Genomic DNA, 24,836 nt, shown 5'->3' on the forward strand with positions numbered 1-24,836 from the left:
GTCCTTGTGCACGTGACTATCACCGCACATCGAACATCGGGATGCCTTCGAGTGTGTATGTGCATGTGTTTGTGAATAGTTTGCCACTTCACTACATGCTAAATATAAACGTGCGTGCCTGCACATCGTCCGACTTGGGCACACTTTCCTAACGAAGACAATGTGTTGTGTTAGCTGTTCTTGTCGGCAATCTCAATCGACCACTTTAACGTTAACGTAAACGTAAACAACTATCAGCTAACAACTAATAGTCAGAAAGGTTCATTAACACCGCTGACACTCATGACGACGGTTGACAACTGGACATTCGAAGTACATCAACCCAAAGTCAGTTTTGAAATATTTGCCAGTTCGCAAAAGATATAAATACTTATGCACTAAAGATCATAGTTTAACAAATACACCATATGTTCTTTTTGATCTAGGATTAAAAATAAGGATATATATATATTTTTGTATGTACGTACAAAAATCTTATGATATTAAAATTTTTTTCTTATATTCATTTTTTTAAACTTTCATCTAAAAAAACTCACATTCATCATAAAGTTTTTGAAAAACAAAAAAATATAAAATAAAGCAATACCCGATGCGACATAGAGTAATGTTTAGTCGAGCATTTCCAACTAGAACACTCTTACTTGTTTACATCAACGAAGAATGAGAAGAAACATCTCCAAAAGAACACTGATGATCTTAAAAAAAAAAAAACTAGGTCATCTAGCGGCATAACCGCATTAAAGTATGTATATCTGAACTATCCAAAAACCTTTTTAATTTCTAAGATGCGCGATCTTCAATGCAAACAAAATCAAAATATTCTATAAATACGATGCTCTGAAGTGACTATTTAACTCCATACCTCTAAGCAAATACTCTTTAAAACGTAATAATATTAAATTATACATTAGATAATGTAATATAGGATCACATTCATTAAAATTAAATCCATTAACTTGTAAAATTTTAATATGTGATAATATTTTATGAGAAGCGTAATAAGGTTTATCATAATATCTTTCGTAACGAAAAGAGCATACCTGTTTTTTCAGGGTATAAAGGCAAATAACTAAAATGCTTAGACTACACTCCAGAAGCTCCAAAACACGCGCCACCACTTGGATACACTTTTTTAACAACAAATAAAATAATTATTCAGAAGCGAGACGAATCATTCACCATCACTTTTACGTGATACACACACATTGTGTACAGAACAAAAGTAAGTACTTGTGTCAGTTTATGTTAATTGACACAATTAATAATTGAATTTCTATTAGCTAGAGAAAGAGAGTGGTAGGAAAAGTCGAGAAAGGTTCAGAACCTTCATTACGCCGCCGGCTGCCAACAAGACGAGGTGGCCGAGTGGTTAAGGCGTTGGACTGCTAATCCAATGTGCTCTGCACGCGTGGGTTCGAATCCCATCCTCGTCGCATTAAATACATTTTTTAATTTTTCTTTTAACCAATATTAAACTTTTTAAATAGACTGAAACTTCACATTTTTATTATAACAAAGCAAAATAAAACATTTATTTAATTAAAGTTTAATTATTCAATTCAAAAAACAAATTCTCGACGAGGATGGGATTCGAACCCACGCGTGCAGAGCACATTGGATTAGCAGTCCAACGCCTTAACCTCTCGGCCACCTCGTCATATGCGGCATCGCCACCCAGTTGTTCTGTTGATACGCCGCTACGTGAAAAGTAAGCAGTGGAAAAAAAATTTAAGAAATCAAGAGAAATTTTATTTTGCAATATGAATGCAACCTGAATAAAAAATATCTAAGTAATTAAAGGCAGACATTTTTTTAAGTTTTAAAACATATTTGTATGACTTGCACTTAAAACCCCAAAAATAGTGAAACTGCTTGCTTCAATAGTTTGCAATTTGCACTGCTTTGTAAACTGCTTCATGTTGAGAACAATATTCTGCTTGCCATTTGTAACAAATATGCATTTAGGACTACGACTGACACGTGACGAGGTGGCCGAGTGGTTAAGGCGTTGGACTGCTAATCCAATGTGCTCTGCACGCGTGGGTTCGAATCCCATCCTCGTCGAAAAATTTTTTGTTTTATTTCTACAAATTAATACATTTAGTTTGAAAAAAATAATTGGCATAACCTAAATTACGTTTCATATAATTTCAATATTATTAAAGTACGAGCTTTTAAAGTTTTCTACCAGATACTAGCAGTAAACGGAATTTTATTTCGCTTTTAAGGCAAGATCGTATCTTATTTCAACTGAATCTAAAGTTTTTATGACCATGTGTGACTATAGCTGCAATGCCGGCTCTCATGGTATAATGGCCCATCCCAGACAGTAACATAAACGAAATGGAAATAGATACATTGATAACAATTTAAGTACGGCTGTTGCGCCATCCTCTGTCGACTAAGAGATGTGGGGGAGCTACACAACAGCTAGATTTACTAGAATTTAAGTTTATTGACTCTGATCGTGAAAGGTTCTACGTGATGATATTTGAACGTCAAGGTCGCCAATATGTTGAGCCAACTCGCAACAATTAAGGAGAATTTCGGAGCCCCAGTCGGAGTCGCCGACACTCAAACTACAATATAACAAGCAAATTGAAAGGTAATTGTTAAAGCGGGCTCCTCCAGTTAAAAGCATTAGATTAATTCATTTATTTTCAAGTGATTGCCTTGTCATCAATTTGTGTCGATTAATTGATCCATTTAAACCTATTGGAAGTGAAGTTCAATTGAGAAGTTCAATGATTTCACGAAAATTTGACACTCACTCAAATAATATTGTAATGTCAACGTTGAATAAAATTAAAATCTTTAAGAAGCATTGATTGGATGGACGCCTAGAGTTTACGGGCTGGGCTCTGCTAACAATTCATATTTGAACTTCAGTTTACCTACTCCTTTCTTTATTGCGTTTAGTAAACTCGTTTTTAAGCAATAAAATGCACATATTTTTTCATCATTAGTTGCGAGAGCCAAAGAAGTTTTGTTAGTCCATATACATTCGAAAACGTGTTGAAATTTCCTTTAATTGTAAATCAGCATCAGCTATAAAACTGAACAATCAATCGTTTGCTCTAATTGTCAGGAAATTCGAAAGTTTTGATTTTATAGTGCGGGTATAAAGTAATTGCGATATAGTGCGCGAATTGTTGATAGTAGATGATGTGGGAGGTGTGAAAGTGACTACTTCACAAGGCGAATATATGTATGTGTATGTGCCACAGAGAAATCAATTCACCTGCAGCTCCTAAATCTCAAAATTAAATTATATTCGCTTATAATATTTCTCTTTGGCGAGTAGTCAGTAGTACGAGTACGAGTACGCGATCAAATTATTGTTTGACTTGAATCACCACTTTCCGGTGCCCAGTTTGAGCTTAACTTAATACACAGCAGCCCAAATTCGATCGCGATCACAGAGAGTCAATTCAGTGCAGGGCACGCTTCGGCGCCCCGTTTAACCTTTTTCCTGTGGTCAGCTGCCTCTTGCCACTTTCACAACTAAATAAACAAAATAAATAGATAGAGCACAAGCACCAAGCACCAAGCACCATAAGGTTACTAAACTATGGAATACCCTTTTCTTTGAAATAATTATCACATTATTCTAGCTGAGAATCATTTTGCGGTCTTCACCTATATGTTTTCTTATTCAATTCCGAGATGTAGAAGTATGTCAAATATACAAAATGTTGAACTCGCCAAGTGATCGATGAGTAAATATTGAATTCGCTGTCTTCAAATTGACAGCTGCCTCTGCAGCATCTGCTATAGACTTGACGCTTTTTTTTTTCCTTTCGTTGCATTTCCTTTCGTATGCTCTACAAATATTTTACTTTCAATGAAAGTCAGAGTCGTGTAATTGGCATCTGAAGCTGACCCCATTCGAGTATAACTCATTACTCAGAAAAACCAAACAAACAAGACGGAACGAGATTGTTAGCATTGCATAAGCATCGCCAACAATGACAACTTCATTCCCGAGTGCATAGCGCGAAAGCGGGGTGACAATTAAAAGGCGATGCCCACATGCCACAAACTCCTCAGACTCCAAACTTCAAAATCCAAAGAAAATCCCAATCTACAGCCAAAGACACAAGAAAAAGATAAAGGCTGGTTTCGCTGATTCAGCTTAATTATTTGCCGCGACGAATGAGTTTAATGAACTTGCAAAATTTATCGACAATAAAATGTGAAACTACTTATAATTAGGTACACATATTTATGAACATTTTCGCCAGCCCAACAGACTTCAACGACTGACGCCACGTTTGCATTAGCGCTCAACCTTAGCTAGTGTGTGGGTGTTCCCTCCGTCAACGATAATTCTGGCTAATGAAAACGTTACTATTCTAACTGGCCAGAGACTGTCAGAGCAAAAGACTGAACGAGAGACTTAAACAGTTTGTATAATTTTTTTTTTTAATTCAGTTGCCAAGCACGCAAGCGTCAGTTTGTAGAGTACAGACTTTGTCTAAGCTCCTCGTTTATTGCAAAATCGGACACTCATACTAGAAGACGACGCATATTCTTGATTAGTTCACTCCGGACCGGGCTTGGAATTTTACACACAGCTGCTGGTTGAGTTATTAGCATTGCCACTTCCAGAGTCACTAGCATTGCCGCAGCTAGTGGCATTGTCATTCCGTCCCGTCCCGTGCTTCAGCCTTTCTGCTCTCATCTTACATTGCTTCCGTCAGCATTAAACATATTATTCTTAATAATTCCCAGCTTAGAAGACACTGATGCAGATATGATACCTGGCTGTATCTCGTTCGTGATTTGTGTTGTCTAATCGTTAACAATTATGCCAATGCCAATGCCAGATTCGTTAGTAGTTTGATTAGAGTATCCAACAACATACTTCTCGTGCTTCTTTATTCTCGGTGCGTGCCACGCTGCTGCTCTCAGTCAGAGTCTACGCACCTCAACACACACAGTTTTGTGTACATTAGCTAAACACAAGTATGAGCTGTGTGTAATTGCTATAAGGGGAAGCTGCCGACTGCCGACTGCTACGGCTAATTAATATTTAAAGGTGTTTTGATTGCTATTCCTGCTCGTGCTTAAAGCATTGCTATCTATATTCCTATTGATATTGGTGGTCAATGATTCGTGGTTATGTCATTCATTTACTGCCAAAAGGGCGCACTAACGTTTTATCGCCTTTTCATATATGAAAAAACACGTGTAGTTGTTTCGACTAGAAATGCTCAACAATTTGGGCAACTTTAGTTGGTGAAAGATGAGAAAGTGCTCCGCTCAGCTGCCAGCTGATGGGTTACATGTCAAATGGGTTTATATAATGTCATGGCATGCCAGAGAGCGCAGCACTCAAAAAATTTCAAATTAGATGTGTTTAACTACTTAAATTACTAGCTATAAAACAGATTGCTGGAACTCAACTGTTATCTAATTTTTATGTAATAATGCTTGTACTGATATTCCACTAGAAGACAACTACTCATTACCTTAACCACACTAGGTTACAGCTTCCACTTCTGGCTTGACAAAGGTCAGGAATAAAATAAGAACATGCCAATGCTTGGGCCTCTCTTTCTTGCTAAGAAGAGTGCCTAGTTTTGTAGAGTATTGCCTTGACAGCCTTAACGTACGTCAACACGTCACGCAATGGCATTTAAAAAGCTGCAAAGGGACGCTTGGCCTGTCAATAGCAATCTTATTTTCAGAAGAGCTTCGTGTTACCCATCGCCAGCCTTTGTTGTCGTAGGTTCATTTGTAACTAATTTGTGCAGAAATCGGAAAGACAAAGGCGGTTAGAAATGTGTGTAGGGTAACTTAGTAGCCACCTCATCCACTTTCAGAGCAGAGCAGACGCACACGTATACGTAGACGTAGAACAAGAAACAGGAGCAGCCGCTTTGTAATTGAATAAAAAATAAAGCCAGTACTTACCTGCACAAATATGAGGGACTGAGTGGGTATATTGGGTTTCCAGCATGTCACTTTCCAACAAGCGCTTGACGAGTCTCACACCAATTGAAATGAATCAATTCGACGGCCTGTTGAATTTGTCAAACAAATGGCAAAGCAAAAGCAAAAAGCGTAAACGCAACCCGCAAAGTGCAATGGCAACGGCAACGGCAAACTGCGTATAACAGTAAGCAGGTAAACAATAAAGTGGCAAATTGATGCATTTCGTTCGCCTCGTTCGCGTTGGCTCATCATTGGGATCATTGCGAGCCATCTACTGGTATCTCTCTGAATCTTGACTTGGACCTCACACACATCAATACTAGTTGAGTCGGCAACGAACGCTCACGCTACGATCAAGTCCAAGTTGATGACGTAGTGCTACGACGATGATGACGACGGCAATGATGACGACTACGACGACGACGACTAGGAGAAAGACAGCAGTAGACGCGAAGCCGACTGAAGCCGACTGACGCAGAGACCAGCAAAGTGATTTTTGTTCGAAGAAAAAACCAAATTACACACGGTTCGCAGATCTCATTTATTTGCCGCTCTTCGAGGCGTCCACAACATCGAAAAATGTTGTCCGCGTAAAAAGATTTGAAATTTGTGTGACTTCCGACGATTCAAAAAAAAAACTTCCACACATATTAATATTAAAAGTGTAATTTGTGATAAAGTAGCGTTAATTATTCGAAAAAAACAATATTAAAGATCCTTTATCCGAAACGCATTAATTATTACAAATTGCAATAATATTATTGTGATTTGCGAAGAGTGATCACTTGTGTCCGCCTGAACACATTAAATTTCACACAAGTCATTTAACATATTGTGCATCAACAATTTACAATATAAAGAAGCAGCTGCAGTTAAAGACACAGTGATAGCTGCTTTTTAAAGTGAGTGCAATTTGAATAAACATCCATAATGAGCAGACAAGTACTTACAAACACTCGGTTGTGCAGTTGACAGCTGCTACAAATTAATATTAATCATACTATGGCTAGCTTCATATGCATATTCATAAATACCACATTTTATTCACGTTCGTTGCCTAAGTCTTTCGTTTTGCGATCTGCGTCTCCATTGAAAACTTGACTTAATTAGTGGAATTCAGCAAATGATAGGCATAAAAAACAAAGCAAACTTAATTGTCGAAAGAATCATAGTAAAATGGGAATGCCAAAAAAGTAAATATCAAAAGAAATTGGTCAACAAAATGAACAAAATCCAGAAAACAATTCGTTATCTTGTCGGAATCTTTTGCAAATTTTGCGATGTCAAAGTCTTTATACCAATAAAAAATGGTTACAAAGGTTAACACACCTACAACCTGCTAGCTTCAAAGTTGACTGTAAAAAATGCGTTTACTTTTCCCCTCCCATATCATATTTCATACGGGCTGGTACTCTGGCACAGTTAACTGCACCAATCCAAATAAAAATAAAAAAAGCAACTTACCGGCGAACTTTCTGCAATTTATCATTATCCAATTTTATTTTTTGCAGCAAGGTCAAAAGAGGACGCCACACGCTAAGTTAGAAAAAATGCCAGCGGCGTATCTTGATAGACAAAGAGTATTAAACAATTCTAAGATACATATATATAATACTAGGCTGCGTATATAAAGATACGTATCATGATCTTTAATTTGCATAATCAAGCCGAAAAGGGGCGTAGCCAGAATGCTTAAGCGTTCCAGCCCCTAACTTGTTAGTGTTATCGTTCTTGTCTCGATATTAAATTAATGCCGTTTAGGCTACCATGCCTCCACTTTGTTGTCTGTCTTGGGTGTTTGGTTTATTGTTATTGTTTTATATTTTCGTTTTTTCGGGCTGATCAACTTATTTTTCACCTGCTCATTAATCACTCAGGCGTTGAAATGCCCCGCCAGATGGCGCTCGCCATGCTCATTAGCGTAATTGCTCAGTTGGCATCACAGTTGGCGTCGATGGTAACGTTGGCTGTGGCTTCCACACTTTGATTAACGTGCATTAAATGCTTTCATTTAAGTGAATCAAATCGAAGCTCTCGAAATCTTTGCGTTATTTGATTTTTAACAATTTTTTTTTGTATTTTCCATTCTTCGGCTGGAACGTGAGAAACTTTTGAATAAAGTGGCAAACGTTTTCTGTAAAATATTTCGCGCTTTGATGCGCACAACCGATTTATTTATTATTAAATTATTTGGCATTTGTGACTTGCAGAAAAGCACATGCCATTGTTTTATTTGTGTTCGCATTGCTCGAATTGGATTATTTATTATTTTGGTAGCCATTTGGTCCATCAATCAAATTTCGACACAATTGCGATTTCAATGTAGGGCGTGGGCGCCTGATCACCAATTTGTGGACACTTTTCGAGATTGCCCTGACACTTTTTGAAATGAACAAATGAACTTATCGCCACTTCTCACCATCTCTCACTCTTTCTCTTCAATTTTTTCAGTATGTCACCTTTGACAACGTTGTTGATGCTATTTGCCATTGTGGTATGTAAGCTTGAACAGAGTGCGGCTTACCCGGTGGCTTACTCCTACAATTTGGCAACGCCTAGTAGGGCTAATGTGGTCAGCACTGCCACGCCTCCACAACTGATTAGCAAACTGCTGGTGCAATCTCCAACACTGGACAACGTTTATATGGACTATTTGGTCACGTCGAAGCCACTTCACCTGCGCAAATACAACAGCAAAACAAAGAAAACCAAAAAGGACTCGAAGATTTACTTCATTCCCATCCCGCCACTGCCTTATCGCTATATACCTGGCATTGGCTACGACTATCAGCCCATGAAAATCAAGCCGATTATGCAGGAAACATCTAACCAGCCATCCACAGAGTCTCCCCACCGGCATCGCATCCCAGTCTCCTTACCCACTACTACGGTAACACCTTCGACTCCACAGTCGGCAACACAAAGTAAACTGTTGCGTGTCCAACATAACAAGGATTACTTCTTCAATGGTCGTCCCTTCCGACTGCAGGCAGCTCATGCAGATCGCAAGTCAGCGCTGACGCCACTTAATCTTAAGTCAAGATTTTATTACAATAAAAACATAATTTATTAATTATTTGTAGACAGTCTATGGCTGAGTTTCATTTGATCGTAAGGGGGATACTTTGAAGACAACCATAATACTGTTGTTAATTGGCATAATTATATAGCAGTCAGTCAATCATGATCACGTGTTCATGGCGTTTAAATTGATTTTAGTTATATGAATATATTAAAAGAGACACAAGAGCGGGGCATCCGAACATCCATTTAGCAAATGTAATTATTGCCACCGTTTTTCCAGCACCAACTCCGATGTTGTGCAATAAATAATGAAGTGTGAGCAACTGAAAGATTCATTTGGGCCATCAAGCCGTATGTATAATGAGATGGTTATGAGTTTATATTTTGGGTAATACATGCGAATATACATACATATATAAAGAAGAAGTCGGAAGAAAACAAAATTGGGGCAATTAAAAGAAATTTGTTGCAAATTTGTTGCCCCAAAACGAAACGAGCGGACGGACACCCAAGTATTATGACTACGAGTACGAAATGAGCGCCGCTTTCACTCCCAGTAACTGGGAAAATAGCATTCATTTAAATTCAGCTTATGAAATGCTTAAACGAATGCGTGAGAAAATCAAGTACCCTCAATAGAATGATAATAGAGAACGGAAAATGTGGCCTATTGCTCGACGATTGCCGTTGCCACGGCAGGGCGCCAAGCAACATATTTATTGAACAAATTAATTCCTAAATGAGGAATACCTCTGTCTCTGTCTCTTCAACCATCCCCCGTTGGCAATAAATCTCAAATTCTGGCAGTTCACATTATAAACGAAATTGTAATCGCAGCAGGCAGAAAAGTAGACACACATTTAAAAATTACTTTGGGATCACGGATCATCAAATAGGAATCGAATATATTTCAGAGAATCAGCAAGATGAGCGACAAAGAAAGTCCACCATCATATGTTTGCAATATGCAACTTAATGTCGACCCATTGGAGAAGCCAAGGGTTAGGGCAATTTGTGGGCCTGCCTACGAGCAACAAAGCTCAGAGTCAGACCCCCAGGAAGAGTGTTGCGTGGATGTGGAAAATGTTACGGTCAAGTTTTATATATCGAAAACCAAAATTGTTGCCCAAGTGTATCCCAATTGCATGACCATGGCTGAGGTTAAACAGGATATATCGCGTAAATTCGAAGTGGACCCGAGCGTGATTCTGCTCAAGCAAAACAATCGTTTGCTCTGCGACAATACACCCATTCATTCCACCAATATCGATGAGTTTGGCATTCATGAGTTTCAGCTGGAACTCAATGTACCCCAGGGAGATAATACTAAACTGAGCCTGAATGTCTACTATGAGTGAGTTTTTTTTTTGGCAAGAAATTAGCTTTCATCTACAGACTACTATTCTTATCGATAGTAAGCATCGTTTGCCGGACTATCTGACTGTTCATATTTCTGGCGAGGACACCAAAGACGGGCAGCCCAAAAATGTGGTGGTCGAAATTGAAAATGCTGCCATTGTTAAGCCATTTTTGTGTGGATACAAGGACAAACACAGTCGCAAGGAGTACTTGGACGCCTTCACCCAAACAGGACCATATTTAGACAAGGGCAAGTATCGGCTTTATCGTTCACGTGATACCCAGACCTGGGAGCAGAAGGAAAAGACTTTGGTAGGCGGCAAATCTGACTTAAGTCCCAAACAAAACAACATCTAACTGGCTTACATTGCATTTACATACGACATAGAACACCGCGCATGAGCAATCCGTGCAATGTGTCCTCGATGGCATCAACGTGAGGTACATGTCCACAGCTAATGATTATATCATTGTGCCCGGCAAGTATCAAACGTACGCACAGAAAGAGAGAGCTGAGCGAAAGCTCGAGAAGATTCTATTGATACAGCGCAATTGGCGTCGCTGGATACTATGGAAATACATTCATATGCGTGCCAAGGAATTTCGGTAGGTATGCAAAGGAAGTAAAATTCAAATATCATATGGTATTATTGTGGCCAGGTCTCTGGTGAAAAATCGCGAAGAAGAAGAGCAGCAATATGAACAGTGTGTGGAAAAGCGCGTAGAACGCACGGAGCAAATAAAGCAATTTCCCCGCACCAATGACGACTTCGATATGCTCTTTGCTGAGATCTCACGCTGGAAGCGCGCTGAGCTGAAGCGCATTACAGCTCATTTTGAAGGACCTGCTCGCATATCGGAGGTAAACATTCTGCTGGATAGGGAAATTCAGCTGTTGAACGGCGTAGAGAGACAGCGACGTTTGGTCTCCATGGCTATGGAAGACTTTCGCAAAGATCAACTGCTGAAGGAACTGGGAAAGCCAATAGAATGGATTGGCTACAAGGATTGCAAAATTCACTTGGACTTGTTGCGCACGCAACGCGTACGTTTCTTAACTGAAGTGTACAAAGATTTGCGTCAGACAGTGGAGAAAAATAAACGCCTGGAGCTGTTAAGTCGTGTTATGGAGTTGCTCTTGGATGAAGCTTGTTTTCCCAATTTCCCAGAGGTGAGAATTGTATAAATTAAACGTGCTTACAAAGATCAAAGTCGTATTACCGATTTATACTTCTAGCTGTTTGATCTGTTTGATAGAGAGAAGAATCTTCTGATCTATGCCAAGTCATGCGATGTGGAAATTCTGCGCAAGCGTCAAAATATATTGTTCTTTGAACTAATCAAGTTTCAGAAGCGTTCTCAACAAAAGAGTAAGCCAGAGATCAGAGTTATCAGATCCATATTCATATTTATATGTACTATGTCCTTTCGCAGATGTTCCGTCACGAATGTGCATTGTTTGTAAAAAGGTCAAGCCATACGCTCAATTTGCGATCCGAACTCGCCAAAGCCATGTAGACACTTGTAAGCACTGCTACTATTTGAAGGTAAGAAATGAACTTGAGGAAACTAACTACATACTCGAAAAACGGCCCCTTAATTGCAGTTGGTGGCCACAGAAAACACCGTATACCAATCAATTCTGCGTTGCATCCAGCGCGATGAACGCAAGCGCAAGTGCACCACGTCCTTTGCTTTTGTCATGCAACAGGACGATGTGCGTCACATGCTGGATAAAATATGGCACGGCCACTCAGCACTCAGCAAGTCGGAGACGCTCAGCGAATTAAGGCGAGTTCCCAATAATACTTTGTTGATCCCTTTCTTAACTGTTCTTGCGTAGATTGCCTCGCTGGAATAAAAGTGATGACTGGTCACCGTGGAACTGTGTGTGCCTCACTGAGCGCGAGACGCGTGATCATTACAAGATCGACAACATGGAGAAGGTTTATGATCCCAAGTTCATATTGTATGTTGGCAATTGTCACATGCTGGCACGCAACTTGTTCCACACTTTGGCTGCTGTCGCCACAGAGTTCCAAGAGACGGGACAATGGTGGAAAGTGGGCATGAATAAGCAACGCACCAGCAACTTGAATGCGGTATAAAGAAAATTTAAAATAATTAATGCTTATTATTAGTTATCTGATCCCAGCTTATAAAATGTTTGATGGATTTGAACAATTGCTTACCCTGTATTTCTCTTTTTATGCTCTTTTCAATAAGGTATTGATACTGCTTAGTTGCAAGGTTAATACATCTCAAGTTTACTTTACTCTCCATTTGAATAGTTTACTTTAATTCTGCGCCTAATTATATTTAATCAAACAATTCAAATTTTGACAAAACAATAAACCATAATTGAAATTATTTTCTACTAAGAACATCCTTAAATTTCGCTTCCAAGTACTGAACGCGTTTCAGTAATTTGTCACTGGTGCTAAACTCATTGTACGGCACGGGTATAACTTGGTATCCACTCTTCTCTAACAAATCCATTGCCAGATTCGTGATGCCACTGGCACTTCGGTGTGTCCCATGACAAATATCATGAAAATCAACCACCATCAAGGCAACTCTAGAAGCAAGGCGAGCCGATCAAGAATTTGATACCATGAAGCACATAAACAATTTACCTTATTGCATCTTGATTACTTTTATCCAGAGGAAGAGCATTCTTTTGTGCGTCAAATTGACATGTAGCATCTGTAAGTCATAAAGGTATTGCTAGTAGTTCTTTTTCCACTGCTGGTGGATTTTTCTTACCAATTATGAAGCCCATTTTGCTATCTACTGAGCCAAGGACATGATTACTGGCAGGCAACAAGCTCTTTAGCGCATCGAGCATACCGTTGACAAGAACTTGCTTGGACTTCGTGTGAGCCATAGGTACTTGGTAGGCAGGACTGTCAGCTGGTAACAACGCGCCTTTGTAGTCCGACGCACACAATTGCGCATAACTGTTTAGATTTAATAGCCTCATTTTGGATGTTGGACTTAAACCGGCCTTGTCACTTTGCAAGTTTGTTAGGAAATCCGTGCTGTTAACATATTTAAACATTTTAAATTAAGTTTCCATATAAGTCAATGAATGATATTAGAGTACAACCTCAGCACTGATTCGAGGTGACTATCCTCCACGATTCCCAACATCGTCAGCGACCAAACGTAATTCAACCAATCTGATTGCTTTGTGAAGTCCTCCCGTACTATTGATTTGGACAGCTTCTTGCGCACATCCTCCAATTGTCCACTTTTAAAATTGAGTAACGCCGCTGTTAAGAAGTATGCGCTGAGATCTTGAGGCCGACAAATTTCAGTGTTCTTCAGAAGCCACTGCGTTAACGATTCCAAAATATCTGTAAATAAATTAAGCTACATTTTGGATATCATACTGAAGTGTTGTTCACATTACCCAAATCGCGATAGCGCATAATTCCCAGACTGGTTAATATAGAGCCAACAACCGCTGATTTTTCCGAATTCTTTGGCAGCTCGGCTTGTACATCAGCACAAACTTTTGCACCGAGCACAGAGTCCTGGAAATTAAGCATCGACATGGCGTACAGCACATCAGCCGATTGCTTCAGATCCAGTTGATCCGAAGCGCTGCTGATATTAAAAGCTAAAGACCGTAGGAGTGGAGTGCTGCGACGTTTGCGTTGCGCCAAAGTGCTCATCACTTTAACCATCTGCGGTAGACTTATGCTAGCAATCAACTTGGCCGCTTCATCGTCGCCAGCCACGCCAAGCACCGTGTTCAAGTCATCAGTGCGAAAGCCAGAAATGCGTTTATTGTTATTACCAACTCCAGACAGGCTACCATTTTTTCCGTTTGCTCCATTTTTGGGTAATGCAGTGCGGCCGAGCATCCGACAGACGCGTAAGAATCGCGTGTCATTCTCAAACTCCGAGATCTTGACGCGATTGATGGTGCTCCATTCGGCCAGAATTGAGACAATCTTCAAGGCATGCTTGCGTGAAAAGGAATTATTGTTCTCCGTTATCGCCAATAGACCATTCACCGTCTTGGCATTAACAATACGCTCGTCGATGTTGCTTATGGCAGTTGCAGAAGATTTTGCAGTCGGATCGTTCTCATTTCGTAGTGACTCGAATGCAGCAGCAACCATTTGTCCTGCATCAAATGAACAGCGACAGTAAATTAACGCACCAGTCAACAAAACATAAACATTCTTACCAGAGCTCTTCGACTTCTTAACATTTCCTTCCGCTGTCGGCGCACGAGGGTCAGCGTCATCTGACGAGTTTTGTCCATTGCTGGCCGGCGCTGCAATCGCTGCGCTTGCCGCACGTGCATTGCTAGTATAGGTGGCGCGTCGATACAGATGTGTAACAATGCTGCCCGCGAATCGCTGTAGACCCAACATATTCAATTAAGTTTTCCCAGATGGTCCGTTGAAGCGCTTGCGGCTTGCAATCAGTCGTCGCACTGTAAGACCAATATGAAGTTTACATAACCTTTTTGTTTACACATTTTTAGCTAAAATGAGTTTTTTATTCGCTGACAACCAAAGTTTTCTTGTAATCGATAATTAGTTTTATTATTACTGCGATAATTCAATATTTTTAGTTAATATTATTATTCACAAATTACTTAAACTTTCCTATATTCTGGAAATTGACGACAGGGTCGATCGGCTAACCCACCCAACTACAACAATGCAGGAGCCCAACATTTAACATGTTGCCGTAATGTTAAATAACATAGCAATTTAATGCATAGCAATTTAAATTATTTAGTAAATTGTATTATTGAACTATCTAGTAATGTATTAAATAAACAAATTGAATTTAAAAAAAAAATTTAAATGAAGTTGGCATACCAATTAATAAAATATTCGATCCAATAAGAATGTAACAACACCAATTGAGCAGCCAGTCGAATTATTGTTGAGTGTTGATAAATACCGATAGTTATATGTGTAATTTAACATACTGCAACTGCATTACAACACTGCGGAATAGTATTCGCAACACTGGCGAGGGACAGCTCACCAAAATTCTGCCCGAGCAGTGTTTTTTGCCTTTTCGTTTAAATTTTATACTTTTTTATTTGGCCAAAAGCAATAAAACGCGCCTCAATACATGAAACTCACCAAGCAGAGCTTTTAATAAATATATACACATATATTTATATTCGTGAAGAAATTGAATATAACAGAAAGTCAAACAAGTTTGTCTGCCAGTGATTTGGCAAGTTAGTGTGAAAAATTCCAAAGCAGAAAATTGCGTTAAAATGGTTGATAAATTTATCAGTATGTGGAAAGTGCGCGAACTAGCGGACAAAGTGTAAGTTTTGCTGGAATATTAACATGTTAATATGTCCGAAAATACAAATCGGGACGAGTTCGATAGGAAAGAAAACTCAAGTATACTGTTGACACTCCCATGACCATCGCAAAACACCAACAATTCATGCTCGCCCCTCCCCCTCCACCTTACCTTGGTCTTCGAGCACACAGGTGCCAGAAATGCAGTTGTGCTAAAACTGATATACATAGTTTGTTGTTTTATTCTCATTGTGTTTATAAAAGAGCGATTAACGCTTTGTCTTATTTGTTGCTTTTGTAGTTTCCAAGGTTGTTAATTTTGTCGGGATTTCAAAACACATTTGTACCTACTGACTCGTAGTTTATTGTCCAGTATTTTCGAATCACACATACAAGTGTAGACACATACAAGTGTAGGCATACACGCAAGCGCACACATACACGCTTTTGTGAATTGTATTCGAATGCATATCTGTGTAGTTTATCAAGAAATCACTTTGTTTGAATTAGGTACACTTTAAAAACGATATGAACACGTTCCAGCTGTGCTCGTACTTGTGCTGTGTGCGTCCAATAGCGGTATTCCATTCCAGTAAACTCACACTTCCAATTGCGAACACCCATTAACTTACTATTTGTTGTCTTTATCATTATCATCGAGTTTTATGGACGTGGCATGCTAAAAGTTTCTCTACAAAATTGGAATGTGCCTTCCGTTGGCTTTAAGAAGTTCGAGTTTATTAGCGAGGTTATCTGTTAACTGATAATCCGACTTGTGTCATTTTATCAACTTCTGATCAGAACGAGATATACAAAATAATAGGTCGTCGCCAGTTGAGTAACTTAAGCATATGCAATAAATCAGCTCCCTATTGTCTTTAAAGTTTTCATGCAGGTGTAACTCACTATATATTTATATCTATTTAAATATTTTGAATACCATCAAATCGCTTTATATTTTTTTTCTTTTTAAATAACACGTCTTTAAATCATAAAATTGAAAGATTAGTTGACATTACTCAATTATCTTTAACAGCACCAATGTCGTCATGAACTACACAGAGATTGAGGGCAAGGTACGCGAGGCAACCAATGATGATCCCTGGGGTCCAACTGGGCCACTTATGCAGGAGTTGGCACATGCCACATTCTCTTACGAAACCTTCCCCGAAGTGATGTCCATGCTTTGGAAACGCATGCTGCAGGACAATAAAACCAATTGGCGGCGCACTTACAAAGTGAGTAGAACCATAAACTACCTTTGCAACTATCGTAATCTCAATCTAAACCACGCAGAGTCTGCTGTTATTAAACTATTTGGTGCGCAACGGGTCGGAACGAGTGGTTACCTCCTCCCGGGAGCACATCTATGATCTGCGCTCATTGGAAAATTACACGTTCACCGACGAGGGTGGCAAGGATCAGGGTATTAATGTTAGGCATAAGGTACGAGAGCTTATAGACTTTATTCAAGACGATGATCGCTTGCGCGACGAGCGCAAAAAGGCCAAAAAGAATAAGGACAAATACATTGGCATGAGCAGCGATGCAATGGGCTCCCGAAGCGGGGGTTACAGTGGCTACAGTGGTGGCGGCGGTGGAGGTAGCGGTGGTGGCTACAACGACGGCGAATGGCGAAGCAATCGAGGAGAAAATTGGTGTAAGCATAGTAGAATACGAAGAAAACTACTTGTAACTGGTTATTAATCATTTTCTTTATGATCCTTAGACTCTGATAAGAGCTCTGCAGAGCGTTACGAAGACGAGGATACTCATTACGACGGCGAACGAGAAGGATCCGACAGTGACTCGCCCAGTCCAAGGTAGATATAATATAATATATTACTGCTTGTGTATGAAATCCATAATAAATACGATGCATTCTCCTCTAATAGGCGCAACTATCGTTACAATGATCGCGCCAGTCCTGCAGAGATAGCCGCTGAGAGTAAACCGCAGAACCTGAGTATGAACATACGCTCAAAGTCTGCTGTCAGCTCGCCGGTCTCCAAGCAACCTACTTCAGCAACAAGCGGCAGCGGTTCGAAGCCATCGGTAACTCAAAAGAAAATAAATTTGGGTGCTGCTGCCAACTTTGGGAAGACCTCAAGTGCCGCTGGCATTCATTCGCCCACACATCGTGATACGCCCACCAATAACAGCATCGATCTAATGGGCGCCGCGTCACCTAACAACAACAGTACACCGAGCAATAGTAATGATCTACTGGATGATCTATTCAAAACTTGTTCTCCGACGCCAGTTCAACAACAACAACAACAACAGCAAACGCAAGGTGAGAAGACACTCAATAGTGCCGCAATCATTGCTGATGACGATGATGACTTCAATCCGCGAGCTGGTGACGCTGGTGCCGTCCAAGAATTTGGAGATTTTGCCGCTGCTTTTGGAGGCGAACCATCGCTACCCTCGGCTGGCATCATTCCGTCTGCTGGCAATGATGAGTTTGCAGACTTTGCTGCATTTCAAGGCCCCACATCTTCGACAACAACATTGGATAACCAGTTACTGACTACTGCGACGCCAACTAATGATGCCTTTGACTTGTTCAACTCTTCGACGCCAGTAGCAACAGTAGCAATAGGCGCACCTACGGCTACTGATCTTCTAGCCGGATTAGGGGACCTATCGATCCACCAGAGCATGCCAATGGGTGAGTAATTAGTACTCTACATAGAGCTAATAACTAGATATAGGAATCGAATTAGGATTTGCAGTATATAGACATAGACTGTATAGATCACTTTGCGCATTTAGTCGGCCAAGACGATCAAGTAAAAACGTTTGCATGACCGCGCGCTTTCCACACGTAACGGCAACATATTCCAATCGGATGCACTCGTTTTCTTTTCTCTTTTAAACGATCGCAGCATTTGAAGCACAGCCATCGTCGAAGTCTTCGTCATCTCCATCTGCAGTAGCCCGTCTGGCCTTATCTAAAGCGATTGCACAGCTGCGTGAGCTATCGCGAGTGCAGAGCTCCACTGATGCCAGCTTTGTGGCTGACACACTGCGCCAGCTGCACAGAAGTAATGCACTGCCTGGATTCGCGACACCAGAGCAGATCGTTGGCCTTGATTGCCAGGCAATTGATTGGTCCGTCCTGGCCAGCAACGAATATGCTGCTCTCCTAGCGCAGCTTACTAGATTATTCACCCCCGACTGGCCGCAGCCCAATGCTGATGTGGATGTTTTGAATTTGTTTAAACTGGATTACTGCTTTGAGTACACGCAAACTTCGTTGGAGCTCCTGCAACGGCAGCTGGAACGAGTGCCGAGCACTTCTAGTTGCATGCTAGAAGCGCTGCTAAAGGATGAGAGTCTAATTGCTGTGAGTCTGCTGCACATTGCACGACAACGAGGAGCACTAATGCAACGCTTTGGGCGAACTATCAAGATTCTACCAGAGCGACAGCTGGATGAGCACGATGCGCAGATTGCACAATTTATCCAGCTTCTGATTGGATTGCCCAACTTGGTGGCCAACAAACTGGGACGACTATTTCCAGCAATCTTTGCCCCGTTTAACTATAGTCAATTGATGCTACGTCAATGGCTTAAGGCGCTGCACTTTGTGCTACAGTGCGAGGATATTATTGGCTACTTCGATCTATGCCCATTCAGCTGGCTGCTATCGCGAGTTATCAACCATTACCCCGATGTCTCCACATTAGAATCACTGCTACGCTTGCTCGCTGATTACGCGGTTATGCCAAAGGCAAGAATCGTAGTACGACAAATCATGCTTGAGCTGGAGCCTTCCGCTTGCTTTAAGGTAGCACAGATAGCAGTGAATGCAAAGCTCAATCTGTACTTGCTCTTGGGATCAACTATATTAGAGAGCTCTCACTGGGGACACTGTTTACTGCAGAAACTGCCACTTCAATGCGCACCCACTGCAAATGATGCACTGTGTTCGTTCATTGGGTATCTTAATGTAATTGCGCCATTTCGCCTGAAATTGCTTTTCACACAGCTGATGGGCATCTGGTGCAAGCGTTTGACTCTGCAAAAGTTGAGCAGACAAGAGCATGTGAGCATTAGCAAGCTTCTTATTCTTTCTGGAAAATGCCAAGGAGATCTGGACCTGGACCTCAATCGCCAACTGCACGACGGCTTCAGTCATCATCTGCAGTCCTCTGACGCAGTGCAACGATATATCGGCATGAAGACAGTAGAACTGCTGTATAATTTCATGCAGCCCGCTGAAGAGATGTCATTAAAGTTCGAATATACTGGGTTAAAAGAGACACCGCATTGGCGCATTCTCGAGGAGCTCGACGAACTAGCCCGCTTCGAATATCCCACTAAAAAGGAATTAAACGAGCAACCAAATCGAGCTCAAAGTCAGCGACTTGAACTGCAAATTATTCAGTTTATGGGAGACCAAAAGAAACCAGAACAAAATACAAGCGGCATCAAACGGATTGAACCAGGACGGGACGCACCGAATAACGTGAGCATGCAGTTGGACTTGGACTCTGATGATGAGTTACCCTCGCAGTCGCTTGATGAAGATGACATCGACTTGAAGCCCTATGACATGTCCAATGACACGTCTAGTACAGTGGAGCAACGTCCCAGATTTCTTCTTGACTTGTTGCACTTGCTGCAAACCAAAGTTCAAAACTATCAGGTCTTCGAAGCTGCACTTGGCACAGCCGAGCAGCTAATTCGAAGCCAACTGACGAAGCATGACAAGAAATTAGCTCTGGAGTTGATGCAGCTCTTCATTACGCTTGAGATGCAGTACTATTTTGAGAACTTTGAGCAGACACAGTTCAGGTGTTGTGTGGCCATCTGTGTATCCCATCCTGGTGCCTCTGCCGAGTTCCTGTGCCGGGAGTTTCACACAGCCAACTCACGATATGCCCTAAAAGTGCGCATCCTAATACTGCAGGTGTTGGGCACAGCAGCCAAGGAGTTGGCCGATGACAAGGCGCTTGAAACGGGAAGTCAACAAATCCTTGAGATCGTGCCACCAGCTGCAAAGCAAATGCGAAAGTTTCAGCTCCACTCCGACCAAGATGAGGCCACAGAGCGTTTAGTTGCTGCTCAGCGCATCATCAGAGAACGTTTGCGGACAAAAACAAAGCATTATATTAGCAAGCAGAAGACGCACGAGAAGAGGAGTGGCCAGGCGAACCGCTTCCATGCTTTTGCCGGCACATTTTTCTTTGGGCTTGTGCGTGGTCAGCGAACGAGTAGCATGTTATATGCCAAATATGACAACATTGGCTACGACATTGATAGCCAGCTGCTAGTTAATATGCTGCACACGATGGCCGTGCTTATCATGTGTGCGCAGAATTGTCCCTTGTTACCCACAATGGCTCGGGAGGTCTTTGATTTGTGCACTTTTATACGCTTTAATCCCGAGGCACGCGTTCGAGCAGCGACTCTCCAGCTCTTGGGTATTACACTGGTCACCACGCCTGCTGACCTGTTAACTACTCACTTTGCCGAGTCTCTGAATGAGCTACAACACTGGCTCAAGGATTTTATGCGTTCACCTCTTCTGGGCGGCGAGGCTTCCGATGAGTGCCGTGAGCTTGCCGAGCAAATATTGTCCACGTGCTATAAGTTATTTGATTCGTCGTCAGATAGTCATTCCGTTTAAGTCAAACTATAGTTATAAGCGACATTCGAGCTGCGAGCAAACTGAAACTATAAATAAATTCGCTTCTATTGAAATGAAAAATTAAAAAACTCTTTTCTGCAGAATGCGTATTTGTCTATTTATTGACATGGATTTAAGAAGATTTAAGAATGTATTATAATATGTAGTCGCTAGATGAACCGTTTGTCAATATTCAGATTTATTTGAAATAAATTTTCACTTTATTTTTGTTCTTTTTCCCTTTATCAAAAATGAAATTGCTATAATTGCGCACAATGTAATAATGATAACTTGTATTTGAAGCATTTCTCAATATACCGGGCATTGTGCCTCAGCCTCGGACGCACTAGGTAAACAACAGTCCTTATGCATTTGCAATTCTACAGCACCTAGTTGATTCAGCTCCCATTCGGACTGCGCACATCACACCTCCAAGCCGTCCCAACAAATGCACATTCAACTGCTTACCGAAATTCTATTATTCGTTCATCTCTTTTTAAAGGCCCTTGGAATTGATTATTCAACTGCATCTAATAAATCCTTTTCTTTTGCAGATAATATGCTGCCGCCTATAGCAGCTGTTTCTGGCAACAATCTGCTTCAGCCAATGTCTGCCGCAAGCAACAACAATAATCGTAATTCAAGCACCAATGGCACCGAGACGACAGCCACGCAGTCAACAAATGTTGGTGCCACTTGGTCGGGTAATCTGAAGGCGGGCAACTTGAACATCGATTTGGATAATTTGCTGATTAGCAAAACGGGCAAATCTAATGCGCCAGCCCCCTCTATGAATGCCCTGAAAACCCAGAGCCCAGCAAAGACGCAGGGTCCGCTGAATGTTCAGACCGGTGGCGGATTTGCTGGACTTTCGCCACTCACCAGCCCCAATTTGTTTGGAGCAACGCAACAGACCATTCCACAAACACAGCCAGCAGGAGGAGCATTTGCCAATTTCAGTGCGTTCCAACAGCAGCAGCAACAGCATCACAGTAACAATAATGCCTCTGCTTTTGATTTATTCCAATGATATTTGTTGTCTAAATCACGTTCCACCTTCACACACTGAAATGTTCTGATTCTTATTCCGTTGTATAAAATATGCAAACTGTTTATTATTTTTGCTAAATTAATTGTTAACCAACATACATATTCAATCCCCAATATCCACATTGTATTATTTGATTTCGATTTCTTCTACACTTCCTTCTAAAGCCATGAATAAATTCCACATCCGTCCTGTTATCCACACGCATTTGAGATACCGTTTAGCGTATTTCAATGTTCGTCGTATTGCAATAAAACGAAAACATTTAATGGTTGTACTAAATCAATATCATGTAGCACAACAAAAGGACGGCTGATGATGTATCATTGAAATTGTTACAAAAAATATTATTGATAATAAAAATAATAAAAAAATTAGCAGTAGTTAATGAGTTAAATGTATATAAAACCAACATGTGAAAAATAAAGAAATGAAATGGAAAATCTATCTTATTACAAAAGTAATTTTGTTTATTAAGTTTGGGGATTGGGGAAACCATGAAATACAGAAGAAATAAATTGTAATCAATTTTGAACTTAGAACTAACGTAGTGGAAATATATAGAGATACATACATACATCTGATATGTATGTGTGTCACTATACCTCCACAGCCACCTTGTTCTTGTTCTTCTTCTTTTTCTTCTTCTTAGGCTCTTCATCAGCCTCAGGATCGCCATTCTCCTCGTCAAGAACTTTGCCATTGCCATTGCTAGTGCCATTTGTTGTCTCCTTACGCTTCTTTTTCTTCTTCTCTGACTGTGGCGTATTATTGGCTTCCTGTCCAGCTGCCTCGATGGCCTCCTTCATGACCTCAATGTTCTTGCGTGGCACGTCGCCCGATTCGTAAAACTTGAGGCGATCTTCCACCTGCTGCTTCAACGTTTCACCAAATACGCTGGTTGGCTGTTCCAAAAAGCAATCAATGCGAGATGCAATCGAGCACTTGTTGGCCAGGAAACGTGATATACGACCCTTGTTCTTAAGACCAGCTCTTCCGATAAACGATGAATGATAGATAAGTCCATACTTGGGTGTATTGGAACGAGTTTTGAGTGCTCGGAATAGAGCTTTCTCGGCACCCAAAATTTGAACTGTCGATGCCGGATACTTGGCCAAATTGGTAAGGCTCCCGGCGTGCGAGATTAGTCGAGCCCCGACTTGATCCCCAATAAGTGACTGAAGGTTCGGCGCCACCAAGTTCATTTTGTTGTGCAAGTATGTGGAGAGCCTTTTGCGGTACTCGGAAAGCTTGACGACACGCTCAGCGAACAGCTCAATGTTCATAAGATCCACAATGGAAATGTCCATGCCCATGGACATCTTGCCCGCATCTATGATAGCTTGAGCCTTGGACGAGTCCATAACAATTTGCTCCAGCTCCTCAAGCTTATCTTGGGTGAGGTCTTTACGGTCCTTGATGAACTTCGCTGCCTTTGCGAACATATAATTGTCAGGAACAATTTTGACCAGTTCTGGGAAGTGATACGAGTACCACTCGCGTATCCGCATCGAGAACGTGTTGACATCCTTATCCAGCTGATCAAGAAGCGCAATCGATTGAATAATCATGTTGTCCGATCGGTGCACGTTGAACTTGACTTTGGCACGCGAATAGCTGTGTCCCAGACCAAGTTGTGCCACGCCAGCGGACTTGTCAGTAAAACCTATGATCAGAAATGTAAATAATCTACCATAGAACTTAACGAAGGACTTACCCTTGACTAATTTAGCAAAGTGGAATCGAACACCACGAAGTATTTCGGGAACTACACCAAAGTGACTGCATTGGACACCCACAGCTTCGGTAATTGCTGCGCCTAGCTTGGCATCTGCAATTCCAAGGGTGCACTTCTTCTTCTTAAGCTTGGCAAAGAAATCGTCGAGAAAATGGAGTAGATCTTGAGGCACAATTCCCTCGGATATGGCATTGATGTTCTCAAGAGCAGCTATAGCCGATTTGAAGGGCGAAAAGCCAGCCAGTTTCACAATGGAATTAAATTTGGCGATATCCGTCACAGAAGACTCCACTTGAGGTAGAAACATGGAAACCTCCTCGAACTCCTTGACGGAGAATAGTGCGAAACCTGCCGCATGCTCATAGAGTACGTACAGACTCGACTACAAGTAAATTAAAAAATCATACTTTGAGAGTGACACTTTCAACACGTTTTGGGAGCTCAAACTCCCTAACAATATTTAGGTTAGATTAAATCGTTTTTCTGACTATTTGTTAGTAGTCCTTGAAGATATAACATTTCTGACACACTACACCTCTTAAAATAAGTACTTGAAAATTAAATTACCATATTAAGGCCTTTAATATGCCTTGATAGAAATGAAAATTGTTGCACTTAAAACTCGAGCGCGTTGTTTTTTTCCACGTGCTAAACAGAACGAACAGTGTATACACACTTGTGTATTTTTAGTGATTACACACGAACATGCGTCTTATAATAATCATACGATGTGGCAACACTATGTAGTCATCGTGTGACCATTTAAAATATGTTGGTATATTATTCGAAGAA

The 24,836-nt window shown here is 40.9% G+C and overlaps 5 protein-coding genes and 3 non-coding genes across 11 annotated transcripts; 5 read left to right on the plus strand and 3 right to left on the minus strand.

The window, feature by feature from the left end:
• The first annotated feature begins 1,351 nt into the window (after window positions 1-1,351).
• Window positions 1,352-1,433, plus strand: Trnas-gcu (transfer RNA serine (anticodon GCU)). Its single transcript has one exon. It is a non-coding gene; the product is annotated as a tRNA-Ser (tRNA).
• Window positions 1,434-1,575: 142 nt separating this feature from the next.
• On the minus strand, window positions 1,576-1,657 carry Trnas-gcu (transfer RNA serine (anticodon GCU)). The gene has a single exon. It is a non-coding gene; the product is annotated as a tRNA-Ser (tRNA).
• A 325-nt stretch (window positions 1,658-1,982) lies between these two features.
• On the plus strand, window positions 1,983-2,064 carry Trnas-gcu (transfer RNA serine (anticodon GCU)). The gene has a single exon. It is a non-coding gene; the product is annotated as a tRNA-Ser (tRNA).
• Window positions 2,065-6,475: 4,411 nt separating this feature from the next.
• LOC133839231 (uncharacterized) lies at window positions 6,476-9,023 on the plus strand. The gene is made up of 2 exons (XM_062270643.1): window positions 6,476-6,842; window positions 8,392-9,023. The coding sequence occupies exon 2, from the start codon at window positions 8,393-8,395 to the stop codon at window positions 9,011-9,013; it is 621 nt and encodes a 206-aa protein (XP_062126627.1). The 5' UTR covers window positions 6,476-6,842; window position 8,392; the 3' UTR covers window positions 9,014-9,023.
• Window positions 9,024-9,794: 771 nt separating this feature from the next.
• Window positions 9,795-12,521, plus strand: LOC133839218 (IQ and ubiquitin-like domain-containing protein). The gene is made up of 8 exons (XM_062270624.1): window positions 9,795-10,318; window positions 10,380-10,635; window positions 10,712-10,929; window positions 10,984-11,494; window positions 11,561-11,693; window positions 11,758-11,870; window positions 11,930-12,114; window positions 12,167-12,521. The coding sequence occupies exons 1-8, from the start codon at window positions 9,891-9,893 to the stop codon at window positions 12,429-12,431; spliced, it is 2,109 nt and encodes a 702-aa protein (XP_062126608.1). The 5' UTR covers window positions 9,795-9,890; the 3' UTR covers window positions 12,432-12,521.
• Window positions 12,522-12,589: 68 nt separating this feature from the next.
• Window positions 12,590-15,305, minus strand: LOC133839221 (FAST kinase domain-containing protein 4). 3 transcript variants are annotated; one of them, XM_062270628.1, is made up of 7 exons: window positions 15,171-15,305; window positions 14,525-14,776; window positions 13,739-14,461; window positions 13,433-13,682; window positions 13,090-13,364; window positions 12,960-13,029; window positions 12,590-12,901 (listed from the first exon to the last, which is right to left on the minus strand). In XM_062270628.1, exons 2-7 carry the CDS (start codon window positions 14,712-14,714, stop codon window positions 12,691-12,693), a joined length of 1,719 nt encoding a protein of 572 aa, XP_062126612.1. In that variant the 5' UTR covers window positions 14,715-14,776; window positions 15,171-15,305; the 3' UTR covers window positions 12,590-12,690. The 3 variants fall into 3 exon arrangements, with proteins under 3 accessions (XP_062126612.1, XP_062126611.1, XP_062126613.1); XM_062270627.1 differs by lacking the exon at window positions 15,171-15,305 and adding an exon at window positions 14,942-15,016; XM_062270629.1 differs by lacking the exon at window positions 15,171-15,305 and adding an exon at window positions 14,952-14,993.
• Window positions 15,306-15,321: 16 nt separating this feature from the next.
• LOC133839215 (clathrin interactor 1) lies at window positions 15,322-23,209 on the plus strand. 2 transcript variants are annotated; one of them, XM_062270620.1, is made up of 7 exons: window positions 15,322-15,636; window positions 16,654-16,855; window positions 16,914-17,277; window positions 17,347-17,440; window positions 17,513-18,291; window positions 18,509-21,608; window positions 21,813-21,968. In XM_062270620.1, the coding sequence occupies exons 1-6, from the start codon at window positions 15,584-15,586 to the stop codon at window positions 21,256-21,258; spliced, it is 4,242 nt and encodes a 1,413-aa protein (XP_062126604.1). In that variant the 5' UTR covers window positions 15,322-15,583; the 3' UTR covers window positions 21,259-21,608; window positions 21,813-21,968. The 2 variants fall into 2 exon arrangements, with proteins under 2 accessions (XP_062126604.1, XP_062126605.1); XM_062270621.1 differs by lacking the exon at window positions 18,509-21,608 and having other exon boundaries at window positions 15,342-15,636; window positions 21,813-23,209.
• LOC133839223 (nucleolar protein 56) lies at window positions 22,754-24,764 on the minus strand. Its single transcript, XM_062270633.1, has 3 exons — window positions 24,612-24,764; window positions 24,024-24,426; window positions 22,754-23,972 (listed from the first exon to the last, which is right to left on the minus strand). Exons 1-3 carry the CDS (start codon window positions 24,612-24,614, stop codon window positions 22,906-22,908), a joined length of 1,473 nt encoding a protein of 490 aa, XP_062126617.1. The 5' UTR covers window positions 24,615-24,764; the 3' UTR covers window positions 22,754-22,905.
• Between the last annotated feature and the right edge of the window lie 72 nt (window positions 24,765-24,836).

The sequence above is a fragment of the Drosophila sulfurigaster genome, chromosome 2R, assembly GCF_023558435.1.
Source record: "Drosophila sulfurigaster albostrigata strain 15112-1811.04 chromosome 2R, ASM2355843v2, whole genome shotgun sequence".
In the NCBI taxonomy this organism is placed as follows: domain Eukaryota; kingdom Metazoa; phylum Arthropoda; class Insecta; order Diptera; family Drosophilidae; genus Drosophila; species Drosophila sulfurigaster.